Source organism: Canis lupus, chromosome 11, assembly GCF_048164855.1.
Source record: "Canis lupus baileyi chromosome 11, mCanLup2.hap1, whole genome shotgun sequence".
NCBI lineage: Eukaryota > Metazoa > Chordata > Mammalia > Carnivora > Canidae > Canis > Canis lupus.
This window is the reverse complement of record NC_132848.1, coordinates 44,564,035-44,578,778: the sequence shown is the minus strand read 5'-3', so window position 1 is coordinate 44,578,778 and position 14,744 is coordinate 44,564,035. Positions and strand designations below refer to the sequence as shown.

The window sequence follows — 14,744 nt, the reverse complement described above, 5'->3', positions numbered from 1 at the left end:
CGCGCTGAGCTAACGAGTGATGGGGCTGCATTGCTGGGCAGCGGGAGGCACCTGCTGCCTGCCCTCCCGCCTCCAGGGCACCCCCCCCAGGTGCTGCCCCTGCTCACCCCCCACCCCCCTTCAGAGGGCCCGCCCACAGCTGGCCGCACCCACAGGGGACCCGGGAGAGGACCACAGTGTTTACAGGAAAAGAAATGGAGTCATCGTGGTGTCAAAGTCCCCTTTTACTTATTCCTTCCCAGCTGTAATATTTTCTCACTGATCCAGGGCCCGATTGGCAGAACTTGCCTGACTCCAATTACTTGAATGGAATTTTTACACTAACAGGAAGGGGGAAATTGAGCCAGAAACTGCTAAAAGCAAGGTAGGCGTATGAACATCCTCCTCAGAGCCCGGGCTTTTCTATTTCCTGCCTTTTCCACATTCAAGCTGAATTCTAAAATAACAGGCAGCACAAGGTTATCTCTTTCACTCCTTTTTATGAAGAAGTCTTATTTTTTTTCCCTCGTGACCAATGCATTCTGTTTCCCCCCGAAGTATATATTCCAACAGGGCACCTGAGTTTTGTAAGGGTTGATGTGGAAATCAAAACCTCCAGTGTGTTCCTTCCCTGTTTTCGTTCTTGTGACCTTATCTTTGCAGTGGGATTTTCCAAAGAACATGGAAATCCACAGATAGTCCAACCAGAGAATGGTTCCTCCAGCAGTCTGCCTTCTTATAGTTTTACAAGTTTACAGATTTAAAGAAATACATTCCAAAATGTTTAACTAAAATGCAATACTCGTTTTTTTTTTTTTTAAAAAAAAAAACTGCATGGTTTAAGCGTAAAGAACAAGCAAAAATTACTCCACCCCTTCCCCCAGAAAGGTAGGAGTGGGGAGGAGAGATTAAATAAGAATGGCAAAACGTTGATAATTGTTGAAACCTAATGATAATATGTGGGGTTTAATTATGCCTCTATTTTGTGTATTTCTAAGATGTCCCGTGATAAGTAAGTATTGGTAAAAGTAGATTAGAATAATGAAAAACCACATGTGAGGATAAGATTGGTTTATTCATAAAAATTAGAAGCTTTTTTTTTTTCCTCTAATAACTTTTTCTCTTTAAATGTGGAAACTGTTTTTCTCAAACTTTGTATGATGTTGACCCCGGTGACTTTTAAGAAGTCATGTTCCTAAGCCATAAAATCCTACATTATTGTGGATAAATCAGAGGCATGGATACGCACAGCAGCAAACCAGGATTGCCCCCCACAAAATCCTTTACCCAAATGTTGGTGGACTTTCCTACTTGACTTCAGTGCCCTGGAACTTTCATTGAGCCTATGTGTGCATGTGATGCTTGCTGAGTACGACTGGAGGAGAAATATAAAGAAGGGGTTATGAGGGAGAAGTCCTCTAGGCTGTTGGTGTTTGCTCCTTGGTGGAGTCATGAAGGGAGCCACTTGGGAGAGCTGTTCTGGGGAAAGGCTGTTGTCACCCCCTGCAGTCCAGAGAAGGATGCCACTTGCTCTCTTTTTGAGAGTATGTGCGCCCTCTACTGGCTACTCAAAGAAATGCCCGGAAGGGCACCTGTAGCAACAGCATTTGAGTTCCTTTATTAGTTTCCTTTTTTTTTTTTAAAGATTTTATTAATTTATTCATGAGAGACGCAGAGGGAGAGGCAGAGACACAGGCAGAGCGAGGAGAAGCAGGCTCCCTTCAGGGTAGCCTGATGCAGGCTTGATCCCAGGACCCTGGGATCACGACCTGAGCCAAAGGCTCAACCGCTGAGCCCCCCAGGTGCCCCTTGATTACTTCTTTCAATCATCCATCTTTCTCTCCTTTCTTCCATCAATCCATCCATCCATCTATTCACCCATCATTCCTTCTTTCCACCTATCCACCTATGCATCCATCCGTCCTTCCATCCATCTGTCCTTCCATCCATCCTTCCGTCCATGCACCCACCCACCCTTCCTTCTGTCCCTTCATCCATCCCTCCACTGGCAGACACCCATTATGTATCCAGCTCTTGGCTAGGCACTGTGGGAATACAGAGATAGGCAGCAAAGGTAGAGGATGCCTTCTACCCTCAGAAGGCACACATCAGTGAGACAAAGTAGCAAACCCAGCAGTCTCTGACATAACATGAGCAGAAATAATTTGCCCTTCTCTGAGCAAAAGTGTCATTTATTTATTCATTCATTCATTCATTCATTCATTTAATTCATTTATCTCTTAGACATTTTTTCTATGCCCTAAGAGGCAAGGGAACGAAGAGCTCCTTTTTTCATTTTAAATATCGTCATTAACATTGATTGAGCCCTATGTCTCAGAATAAATCTCATTTAATCCTTTAAGAGATATGTGTTGTTGATGTCAGTGTTTTATTAATGAGGAAACTAAAGCTTTGAAAAGCCATGAAAATTGCCCAAGGTCACACCAGTAGCACATGGTGGGGTTGGCATCTGAACTAAGCTGTGTTTGAAGCTACGTTATACTGCCTGTCATAAATAAAGGTTGCATTTACTTGAAATCTAATCAGAAGGTAAATTGTACCCTACCAGAAAAATGTATGTTATGTAATTTGAGTGTTGAGTTTTTGCTGAAGTGGTGAAATGTAGGTCACCATGTGTGTTATAAATAAGCCATATTATAATAGGTAGCTGGGAACCCATAAAGTGTCAATCCCCCAACAGAATCTGTGATGATGGATACCCAGAAAATTCTCCTTAACTTCTAAAGTGACAAAGAGCTCTCACGCAAAACTTCTCTGATGGAGGTGGGGGGGGGTGTGACTGGACAGGAGGGAGATCTGGGGGTGGGGGAGGTGGTGGGAAGGGCACCAGGTGGGAACCTGGTCCAAGTCAGCCCCCACCCACCTCGGGCCTCTGGGAGGCAGCTCAACCTCACCCATGAGGCACACGCTTGAAGTGACTGATCCTGAAGAGCTCCTGCAAGTGTCTGCTTGGTGTGGTTCTACCCCTGCCTTTCCATGATCACTCTGTCACTCGGAGGTGTCAGCATGTCCGTTCTGTGCTGGTTTGGAAGTGGTACTGAGCTGAGTACGGGAAGGGGGGTTAAAACCCCAGATGCTGGAAGGAAGAGGGCCTCCCTCCTGAAGAGCTCAAAGCACCAGGCCTAGAAGGCCTAGATTCTTGCTGCTTGGCAAGAATCCAATATATTAGATAATGTTAGTTTTCAATGCCCACAGGACCTTTGGTTGAAAGAGCTGATCTTAGGTTTAAATTATGATAAAAAGTATTAAAGTTGTTCTTCTTAAGCCTTTAGAGTCAATTTACAGATTACATTTTATTTACAAATCTACTAATTTGGCCTAAAAGTAACAGTGCTTTTACTTTTTTATTTATGTTCCGTTAATTTATAAATTTAACAGATTGTAAATAATCAGCATTATCTACAAAAGCCATTAATCTGCAAGTTCATTATATCTAAATCCTTCAAACATTTCATGTGCCTAACATGGCAGACATGTAAACTTAAGAAGTGAAATCTTTGTAAGCACTTAACCAATTTCTTTAAACCAAATACACCGGGGATGCCTGGGTGGCTCAGTGGGTGAGCATCTGCCTTTGGCTCAGGGCGTGATCCTGGGGTCCTGGGATCAAATCCTGCATCAGGCTCCCCTCGGGGAGTCTGCTTCTCCCTCTGCCTGTGTCTCTGCTTCAGTGTGTGTGTGTTTCTCATGAATAAATAAATAAAAATCTTAAAAAATCAAATACACCAAACTTACAAATGAAGTAGATCAAGATTCTCATAAACCCTCATTCTATAAACTTGATCAAATTCTCTTAAGCCTTTCAAATGAAGATTGCCAGGCTGATGTATCACATCTGCCTTCCTGGGGATGCAGAGTCACCCAATTAATGGGAGTCACCTAATTAACCGGGTTGAAGATACCAACCACAATGTGGGTTCACACCTGGGTCAGTGGCCTGGTCCTGCTGCCAGGATGGTGCAGCCTGTGGCACAGGTTAGCCCACCCTCTGCCACCATGCATTCCATTCACGGGATATTTCTCTCTCCTTGTAAGGAACTGATAAGCCAGCCCAGACTCTATGCAAGTATGTCAAGTTTTTTATAAGTCATCCGGGTCTAAGCATCTCTCATACTATTAAACCTCCATCACTGGCCTGTAACATTCTTGATGCCAGGGTCAGTGTCCTGCCAACCCACTGCTCCATCTCCAGGGCCCTTGCCCTGTGCTTGTAGCATCACAGCACCTCATGTCCCCATGTTGAGTGAATGACTTCTTCCCAGGCAGGTCAGAGAGCAAGAAAGCTGACCTCTTGCCGTGGATAGAGAATATGAAGAAGGTGCAGACACTTTGAGGTGCAAAGGCAAACCCCTGAAAGTGAGGGGAGGTGATCCCCACCTTAAAGGCACTCCTGTTCTGCTTCCAGATGTTTCTGCAGCAGCCAGCTGGCTCCCTGAGCTTCAGCAGCGCCCCGCGGCCCGAGGCTCCACAGCAACTCCAGCAGAGGTCGGCCCCCAGCTCCCAGTCCCAGCTCGTGGCCAGCCCTCAACTTCCAGGGCAGATGGCCTCTGCCCAGGTGGCCAACCAGCACCTGCTCAGAGAATCCAGTGTGATATCAACCCAGGTGAGTGTGCTCGCCTTCACACACAGACCCCGGGCACTGGAGTCCTGCAGTCTCCCTGAACCGGACACCTACCGAGCCATCCCTCTGGGACCAGGGCTGGATTATGGTGGGGAAGGGTTTTCCTTCCCTTATTCTAAGTCACTTCAAAGCCCCACGTTGTACTAGTTTCCTCCTGTGTCTTGTTAATATGTTAAAATACCTCAAAGGTATCCTGCCCCTGAAACATTCAGCTTTGATCCTGACCAGGCTTGGAGGGAGATGTGGACACCCAGACACTCACACTGACAGCCATATATCCCCATGTGTGTCCTCAGGCCTCATCTGCTCCTGGTTTTAACCAGTGTGAGAACACAGGCTATCCACTTCTGCTCACTGCCCCTTCCCTGGGGCCAGCATGCCCCTCCCAGTCCCCCAGATTCCCCCCAAGCCATATTCCCTCATAGCCATTACCACGTCCTACGAGCCACCAGTTACCTGGCAATCTGACAGTCACTGGTCAATAAATGGCACTTGAATGGAATTCAGAAGTCCTAAGCTCCTGCTTCTGGAAGATCAAAGGTTGGAAGGCAAGATATGGCCTCTCCTGAAGCCTCCTACTGGCATATGTAACCATGGGTTCACCATCCCCCAGGGGAACAGAGATGAAGAAGGCCGGTCTTGACTCCAAGGAGCGTCTAGTCCCACAGGGCCACTGGGCGTGTAAATAGATAATGTACAACGAAATGCAGAAAAAGTACACATTTCAGAGTTTGGCCCATCTTCACCCAGACTTAAGGGTTTTTTTCTTTAAAACGCAGCCTTTTGCTTCTAAAGGTCAAGAGAAAAATTAATGAGGATAGCCAAAAAGAATCTGGGAAAGAAAAAGCTGAGGCAGGACCTACACTAACATTGAAAGATTCCATAGACGCTCAGAGAGTTAACACACCATGGCACCGTCGTATGAATGGACAGTCAGCGAAACAGTGGAAAACCCAAGAAGCAAAAGTCCAAGCCCGTGCCCTCATTCGTTTATGATTTCACTCAACAAGTATTTGTTGAATGCTCACCGCATGCTAGTAGCACTAAGTTCTAAGCACTGAGGGACAGCAGTGAACAAAAGAGAAAAGGAGAAAAAAGAAAAAAGGCATCTCTGATCCAAGTCAGGAGAGAGAGAGAGGCAAACGAGTGAAGATGACCACCTGCCAAATGGTGATGCAGGGACACTGGTCAAGGTGGGGGATGGGCTGGAGTTTTAAATAGGTGGCCTTCAAAGAAAGAAAGAAAGAAAGAAAGAAAGAAAGAAAGAAAGAAAGAAAGAAAGAAAGAAAGAAAGAATAAAGTGGCCTTCTCTTTGAGAAGGTAATATTTGAGCAAGGACCTGAGGGGATGAGAGAATGAACCATACTGGTATTAGGGGGAAGAGCATTCCATGTGGAGGGATCAGCCAGTGCAAAGGCCCCGAGGCAAGTGTAGTCCTGGTGACTTGGAGAGAAACAGCAAGGAGGTCCACGTGTCTGGAGTGGAACTGGTGAAGCAGAAGGTAGTTGAGCTCAATGCACATTGCCCTTGCCTGCTGAGAGCCTGACACTGTTCTGGGCCCACGGGATTTAAAGAATCCTTGAGGTGCTTATGATCCAATGGAAAACAGTCACAAGGGGATCCCTGGGTGGCTCAGCGGTTTAGCGCCTGCCTTCAGCCCAGGGCGTGATCCTGGAGTCCCGGGATCGAGTCCCACAACGGGCTCCCCGCATGGGGCCTGCTTCTCCCTCTGCCTATGTCTCTGCCTCTCTCTGTGCATCTGTCATGAATAAATAAATAAAATCTTAAAAAAAAAGAAAAAGAAAGAAAGAAGAAAGAAAAAAAGAAAACAGTCACAAGATCAGAAGAGTTTTTAAAAAGGTGTGTTTTAAGTTAGAGGAAGGGCTAAGGTGGGTAGAAGAATGGGCTTCTGGGGAGGGTTCCTGGAGAGGTGAGTCCAGAGCGGAGTCGAAATTTTACCTTTCTCATTAACCCCATTGCTCCAGGGCCCGCGGCCAATGAGAAGCTCACAGATGATGCAGGGCAGCGGCCACTCGGTGAGCACCCTGGCGCCCCAGTTCAGCAGCGCCGCGGCCGCGCTCCCGCCGGCTCTGAGCCTGACCACGCTTGCTTCTGCCTCCCAGGACGGCAGCCAGTGCCAGCCCAGCCCAGACTTCAGCCACGATCGGCAGCTCAGGTACAGAGAGGCCCTTGTCTAAAAGGCGGCCGGGGGGCGGCTTCGCGGTGACCACTGGGCCTCCCCGCTGCTGAGGGTGGAGGCAGAGCTCAGGGATCCCAGCCAACAAAGTGGCGAGAGGTGGGGGCTCGGAGGGCCGCCCCCCCGCCCTCTGGGAGCAGAGCGGGTGCGGCGGGGACGGGCAGCCAGGCGCCCCCAGGGGCCGGCAGGTGCTGCCCTGGGCGGGCTACGGTTGGCGCTGATTCAAGTTTCCCGTTTATCTCCCCGCTGCTGCAAGGCTGCTGCTGAGCCAGCCCATCCAGCCCATGATGCCTGGGTCCTGTGACGCGAGGCAGCCCTCAGAGGTCAGCAGGACTGGACGGCAAGTCAAGTAGGTGGCCCCGGGTGGAGGGAGGAGGCAGAGAGCCGCACTGAGCGCGCTCGGGCTGGCGGGGCGCCCATCGCCCGGACCCGCGGCGCTTCTGGTGCGCGGCGCGCTAAAGGCAAGGTCAAAGTGTGCCCACGCCCTTTGCAAGGACACCCCCGGAGCTCTTCTTCCCCCTCCCACTGGAGAAGACCGCACTGTGTGTCAGCCGTCCATGCTTAGAACAGGAGCTGGAGGGAGCAGTTCAGTACATCCCCCGCCGTCCTCTGCAGACGTCTTAGGGGTCCTTCCTCCTTGGTGATACCCCAGGTAAACGGAGCCTGGTCCCCTTCCCCAGGGCCCTCCCGTGGCTCCATCTGAGAGCTGGCTGGCTCTGTGGTTCTGGCGCCGAGCCACCGAGTGTGACCCCCTGCACATGTGGGTCCTCCTCTCCTCCCCGACATGTGACCTTCTCCTTTCCCCGGACTCTTGGCCGCTTGCAGCCCCCACGTCCAGAAGCAGCTTTGCTCCCCTATTACTTTCATTACTCGGCACAACCAGTGCTGGAAGATACAGGAGCGAATACTAGAGAAGCTACTGGAAGATAGTTCCTGGCTCTTTGACGTGAGGCCGAAGTAGAGCTGTCTCACCGACGTCTTTCTTGTATAAACACCGGTTGAGCGCGTGTCAGAAGTTCGCTGGGACAGTGGCACCTAATGAGGCCCGGCACGCCCCTGTGCAGAGGCCTTGCAGCCACCCCCGGGACAGGCCCCTAGACGCACTTCCTCCTGGGTCCGCCTTCAACCAGCAAAAATAGAAGCAGCAGATGGTCACTGAGGGGCCGGGGCCTGTACCTGTAGCATTTAATTTAACCCCGATGAAAACCCCGTGGGGGCGACAGGGAATGTGCGCTTTGGGAGGCCGCCTAGCAATCTCTGATGGTGCTCTCCGTTACACAAAGAACCTGGTTACGTCTTTGCCAGAGATGCTTCAAATGCAGTGAACTAGGCAAAAAAAAAAAAAAAAAAAAAAGGAATTCTTTGCTCTGGAACTCTAACTGCCATTGTTGGTCAACCCAACAATTTCTACCCTCCCTATCTCCTCTGCCGTCTCTTGGAGAGATGACCTAGTGCCCCATCTTGTTACAAATGGCACAGAGAGAAATGACATTTCCAAAGGTATAACGCAAAATGGACTTCTCTATAGTGTCTTGAAACATCTGTTCCTAGTCTGCACTCCTCCAGAGCTTTCCTGAATGGCCTTCCTCTGCCTCTCGTTCATGGCCCATGATCATCAACACCTCTGTTCTTTTTTAATTTGCTTAATTGTGGTAAAATATGTACGTAACAGAGATTTTACCATTTTAACCATCTTCATGTGTACAGGTCGGTGGCATTCGCCATCACCGCTGTCTTCATCTTCTGAAGCTGAAACCCTGAACCGCACGCATTACACGCTAACGCCCCGTTCCCTCTACCCTCCAGCCCCACGGTCTGCTTTCTCTTATGAATCCGACTCCTCTAAGAATCTCATCTAAGAGGAGTCTCGCAGTATTTGTCCTTTGGGATTGGCTTACTCCACTCGGTGTAATGTCCTCAAGGTTCATCCATGCTCTAGCGTGTGTCAGAATTGACTTCCTTTTTAAGACTGAATAATATTCCATCAGAGGTATATACCATATTTTGCTTATCCATTCACCCACCGTTGGATACTTGGGTTGCTTCTACTTTTTGGCTATTGTGAAGGATGTTGCTAGGAACAAGGGGTGTACAAATACCTGCTTGAGTCCCTGCTTTCATCTTCTCTGGGGTATATACCCAGAAGTGGAATTGCTGGATCGTATGGTAATTCTATGCTTCATTTTTTGAGGGACTGCCATCCTGTTTTCCATAGTGGCTGCACCATTTTACATTTCTTTTTTTTTTCTTTACGTATTTTTTAGAGAGAGAGCACGAGGTGGGGAGGGGCCAAGAGACAGGGACAGAGAGAGAATTCCAAGCAGGCTCCATGCTCAGCACAGAGCCCGACTTGGGGCTCCATCTCACAACCCTGAGATCATGACCTGAGCTGAGATCAACAATCAGATGCTCAACCAACTGAGCCACTCAGGTGCCCCCCATTTTACATTTTTATCAGTTTACAAAGGTTGCAATTTCTCCACATCCTCATCGATACTTATTATTTTGTTTTTGTTTTCTCATGATAGCCATTGTAATGGCTATGAAGTAATAGTTCATTTTGATTTTGATTTGCAGTTCCCTAATGTCTAAAGATGTTAAGCATCTTTTTCTTTTTGGCTCCTTGGCCATTGATATCTTTTTTTTTTTTTTTTTGAAAGAAATGTTCAAACCTTTTGCCCATCTTTTTTTTTTTTTTTAATTTTATTTATTCATGAGAGGCAGAGACATAGGCAGTGAGAGAAGTAGGCTCCCGGCGAGAAGCCTGATGCAGGACTCGATCCCAGGATCACAACCTAAGCCAAAGGCAGACACTCCACTGCTGAGCCAACCAGGCACCCCTGCCCATTTTTTAAATCAGGCTACTTTATTGTTGTTTTTTAGTTGTAGGATTTTTTTTTTGAAAATTCTGCATAGCAATCCCTTGTTAGATACATGATTCACAAATATTTTTCATAGGTGGCCTTCTCAATCCCTGGATCGTGTCCTTTGATGCACCAAGGATTTTGATTTTGATAAAGTCCAGTCTATCTGTGTGTCCTTTTGTTGCCTGTGCTGTTGGTGTCACATCAACACCTCTTTCTTAAAAGTGTTTTCTCTTTCCCCCATGTGACCAAACAGGTATCCACAGAGCCAAGCCGTGTTTCAAAACACAGACATGCGCACCACCAGCAGCAGCACCTCACCCCCCGTCCTGCTGATGGGACAGGCAGTGCCCCAGCCCAGCTTCCCCACCTCCCGGCAGTCACCCCTGCAGCCCGCACAGGCCCAGCAGCAGCCACAGCACTTCCTGCAGGTGGGTGCCACCACACACACACACACACACACACACACACACACACACACACACGCTCGGGCACAGGGCCCACGCCACAGCTCAGGCCTGACCGGCCTTTCTTTCCCCCTGGCTTTCAGAGTGGTTCTAATCCTTGGTTCTGAAAGAAGCTCCAGACAGAGTTGCATTTGAATCTTTCTAATTTATGAAGTTTATAATACTTACAGTTTCCAAAGCCTAGGTATATTTGGTATGAGAAATTTAGACCCAGCTATTATGCCTCATATGGTTATGTGCTCAAAAGATCCAGCTTTAAAAAGTAATTTTTTTTATGGTGTCCATATTTTTGAGAGCAAATATCAGACACCAATCACGGTCTTTGTCAGATTCTGTGTAGGTGTGTTTATACACAAAGTCTTATACAAATGCAAATTAAATCATGTTTAGTTAAAGATTCATTGAACTTGCTTGATAAATACAATAACGTGGCACAAAGGCGGGACTTCCCAGGAAAATGTGGCGCACGTTTACAAGTGGTGACTATTTCCTTTAAGGAAGTGCCAAATAAGTTAGAAGGAGACAGGGTGAGAGTCAGGGGCTCGCGTTCAGATACAACAGAAGTGTCTGCTCAGGCTCTGGCCTTCCCTCCAACATATACCAGGAGCACCCCTTCCTGCTCCAGCCCTGACCCTGTCTTTTGCACATCCCCCCTGGTCTCCTGTCCCTACCACAGGGCTGAGCAGGCTTTTCCTTCACTCTGCCTACCCTGCTAGGGCACCATCAAAGCCACAGGAGAGTGTTGCGACTGAGACATTTTAAGGACAGTGGGATAAAGATGAAAAGAGTCATCTTTGAAGGTCTTGAATGCAATTTAATTCCAAAGATGCTAACCCATCTGTGATACACTTTTCAAAATTCCATGGCCTCGGGCATAGTGGCAGTCAACTCAAGACATCAGCTTTGCATATCTTGTCATTTTGCAGGACTCAAGTGATTTCATATGGGCGCAGGTGAAGTGAGAAGGCAGGGATGGCCTGGGCAGACTTAGAGGTCTCCTGAGCCTTTCTTCAGCCCTGGCAACAAACGTGTACAGGGACCTGTTCCTCCAAGACATGGGGCTCAGAATACACAGAGCATTTGGGCCTTCTCGCTGGCCTCAGGGGGCAGTGTGGGGAAATAGCGGCTGGGCTCTGGGTTAGTGCCAAGTGAAAGCACTGAGGCTGGCAGCCTTTGTAGGGGAAAGTCCCGGGGTCACCTGCTGCAGAGCCAAAGCCCTGTGGATGAAGTAAATGGAGAGGAAGGGACAGTGCTCCAGCAAGAGTGGAGGGGCAGGTGTGCCTGGGGTGCACTGGGTGGTTTGGATGGGGGAGAGTCCATGGATGGGAATACTGGGAGATGGGACTGAAGCTCCAAAGTTAGGGTGTGACCAAGTGAAGTTTCTGAACTTCAAATTAGTATGTCCCCCCTGTAGATGCTGGCCAATGGTCATATTTGAGAGTAGTTACAGAATCAGGGACAGTGGTGAAAAGTATGCAGACTGCATGTGTGTTGGGTGTCTGGCCTGTCAATTATCTGCATGTGGTCTCAGGGTCCCACATCCCAAAATATACAGGCATGCATAGATTATGGGACCCCTTTAGGAAGCCACGCCCCAAAGCCTGGTCCCTGGCCCACTGGCCCAAAGGAACCCCCAGCACTGGCAGAGAGCTTGGCTTCCGAATTCACAGCCATCTGGCAGGGCTTCGGGCTCCTTTGTTCCCCACGCACCCACCCCCAAGGTCCTGCCACCAGGAGACACTCCCCTCCCCAAGCCATGGAGGGGAGGCCCACAGCCTTTATCTTTTCTTTCCAGGTACAGGCACCAAGCTCTCTGCACAGTGAGCAGCAGGACTCGCTCCTTCTCTCCACCTACTCGCAGCAGCCAGGGACCCTGGGCTACCCCCCACCCCCGCAGCCCCCACGCCCTCCCCGAAGGGTCAGCGGCCTCTCCGAGTCCTCGGGCCTCCAGCAGCCACCCCGGTAGTGCCCTGGCGCCTCAGCCCAGGCACAATCAGCTTTAACCAATGGACGGACCATGGGGGTGGCCAGAGGAATCGGGGAGAGGAGTTCAAACCCTCGGCTTTTGTGCACACTGCATACATTTCAGAACTCCTGGAAGCTAACCGTCTCCAGAGAGCAGTGGCTGGCATGTGGAAAGTGATCAGGATACTGGCAGTGTTTCCCTTGCCTCTGTTTCTCGGGCACACTCTACAGCCAGACTCGGACAGGAACCGAGGGCCCCACGTAAGTGTCGTTACTCAGTTTACTCAGCAGATGGCACGTCTCGCTGCGTCCCTCCCGAGAGCGCACGGGTCCCTCTAGCCGGCTGTGGTCTGTCCACACCTGCTAGCTGCTGGCCTTCACTCTCTTGATCCTCTTTCCTTGGCATTCGAGAAGCACTGGGTCAGAGATCTGTTGAAGAGAGAGAATAAAAAGATTATTTTTCATTATTTTTAAATGGCTGTTTTTGTTTTAATTTGCACAGCTGCACAGAGGAAATAACTTAGGCACTTTCAGGTTTTAAAAATAATAAGGTCTCGTGACTTCACTTGGAGACAGCGGGGAACAAAAAGAGCCCACCAATCTGATGGCAGAGCCGGTCAGCAAGAACCAGGCCGCAGACCCCCGCCCTCTGGCCTGAAACCTAATGGAAGGCGGCCCTTCCTGGTGATTAGTGTTTCCCCCAAACATAACACTGGACTGTTCCTGTTTACTTCGTTGATTGCGACTGCAGAGGCGGCCTCAAAGCAAAGCACAATCACAGCAGCTGATATTCTGGAATTCTGTTGAGACAGAACGGGAGGAACAGGTGTCGCGAGCCAGGCAGGCCCGTTGGAACTCCAGGTCCCCAAGGAAACCCCAGCAGGCGCCGGCCCCTGAGTCAGAATGCTGCATCTTTCTACAGATCTTTCATGAGGAGACCGAGGATTGGATTGTCCTTTTCAAAATGCACTTTGCTTTTTTTGTATGTTTTGTTATGTTGAGATGTTTCTAAAGAAGAGATTTTATGTAATTAAAAGACGAAGTGTAGTGAATTGTACAGCTGTTGTAATAATGACCTATTTCTATATAAAATAAAATTGTATGGATTATGTGTAAATTATTTTGTATCTGAGACACCAATTCCTTTCCCAGATATAAAAGTATAAAAGTTTTCTCGTGTTTTTCTGTGAGTGGACATTTTGTAATAAATTAACAAATTTGTACGATTTCCTCTGGAGGCAGTTTCTGTCCCTTGTTATATATGCATGCATATATCTTTTCTTCATTTTTTTTTTTTAATTTCAAGACGTTTCTAAGGATAGTTGAAGGTACAGAAAAGGTGGAAACCAGCAATGAACAAACCAGGTAATGGCCTTAGGTTTTTTGAGCTGCAACATGTACACCAGCCCTGACCTGCATGATTAAAAGTTGCGCCAGAGAAAAGCAGTAGTTCACTGTGAAGATGACAGCACAACAAACAGAAACAGAAGCAGCTCCTGGAAACATCCCAGCCTGGTAGACATAGGGAGTCTGTGGAGATGACGGAGACCTTCTGCATCAAAGCAGTCCCAGCCCATAATTAAAGTCACCCGGGCTGGAGTTCATGGGCTCCAGCTGCCAAGCAAGCACGTAGAGATCAGTGATGCATGTGGGGCGTGTATGTGTATGGGGGGGGGGGTATACACACATGCTGATGGGGGCAGATATAACAGCAGCATCTAGGAGGTTTCTGCCAACTATAGACATGCCCCCTACTTTCCCACGAGTCTTCATCACCATGATGTGAGGATGCCCTGGCAGTGATGGAGAATCACTGAGATGGTGGTGCTCAGCACAGCCTTGCCACAAATGTTGGTCCAAGAGAACAAAGTTCTTTTCCTCGTTCCATCGCGGTAGCTCTGTGCTTCTACCTGCTTCCCTGTGAAGTTCTATGACAAGGATCACTCTTGGATGGCATGAGAGGCTATACATACAATATCATCAAAAAGGAGTTTGTTTCACACACTTGTATTCCAGAAAAAAGGTAAGTCTAAATGTTTTGCATGCATTTGGACCATTTATTCTTTAAAGGAACCAGAAATGAACCCTCTGTTTATTTATTCATGTATTTATTTATTTAAGAGAGGGAGAGGAAAGGGGTGCAGAGAGGGTGAAAGAGAATCCCAAGCAGGCTCCACACCCAGCACAGAGCCCAAGTCCGACTCAATCCCACAACCCTGAGATCATACCTGAGCCAAATTCAAGAGCTGGATGCTTAACCAACTGAGCCACCCAGGCAGCCCATTGACCCCTCTTATAAAACAAAAGGTCTGGAGGTGCCTGGCAAACTCAGTCAGTGGAGCATGTGACTCTTGCTCTTTAGGTCATAAGTTCACACCCCGTGTTAGGCATGGAACTTACTTAAAAGGAAATTGAAATAAAAATGTAGAGGCTGCTTTTAGGCAAACAGTCTTGAGCAGTGGAATGTAGAAAGGGCGCATAGTGACCTCCTGGCTGAATACAGGCCCATCAGGTGACCCACCTCAAAATATCCAAAGGCCCTAATTAACCAATGGGCTACTTACCAAAAAAGGAAAATTTTCATACATCACCATACCTCCTCCCCTTCTCTCTAGAAACAGCCTCCACGC

At 48.4% G+C, this 14,744-nt stretch overlaps 1 protein-coding gene across 2 annotated transcripts in view; it reads left to right on the top strand.

The window, feature by feature from the left end:
- NPAS2 (neuronal PAS domain protein 2) overlaps nucleotides 1-13,342 on the top strand; it is a 158,498-nt gene extending 145,156 nt beyond the window's left edge. The window contains exons 17-21 of one of the 2 annotated variants that reach the window (XM_072844497.1): nucleotides 4,406-4,603; nucleotides 6,607-6,797; nucleotides 7,075-7,141; nucleotides 9,939-10,113; nucleotides 11,945-13,342. In XM_072844497.1, the coding sequence (XP_072700598.1) occupies nucleotides 4,406-4,603; nucleotides 6,607-6,797; nucleotides 7,075-7,141; nucleotides 9,939-10,113; nucleotides 11,945-11,973 (660 nt within the window). In that variant the 3' untranslated portion in view covers nucleotides 11,974-13,342. Of the gene's footprint in view, nucleotides 1-4,405; nucleotides 4,604-6,606; nucleotides 6,798-7,074; nucleotides 7,168-9,938; nucleotides 10,114-11,944 lie in introns of both variants that reach the window. The other variant, XM_072844496.1, reaches the window with a different exon arrangement.
- The last annotated feature ends 1,402 nt before the right edge of the window (nucleotides 13,343-14,744 follow it).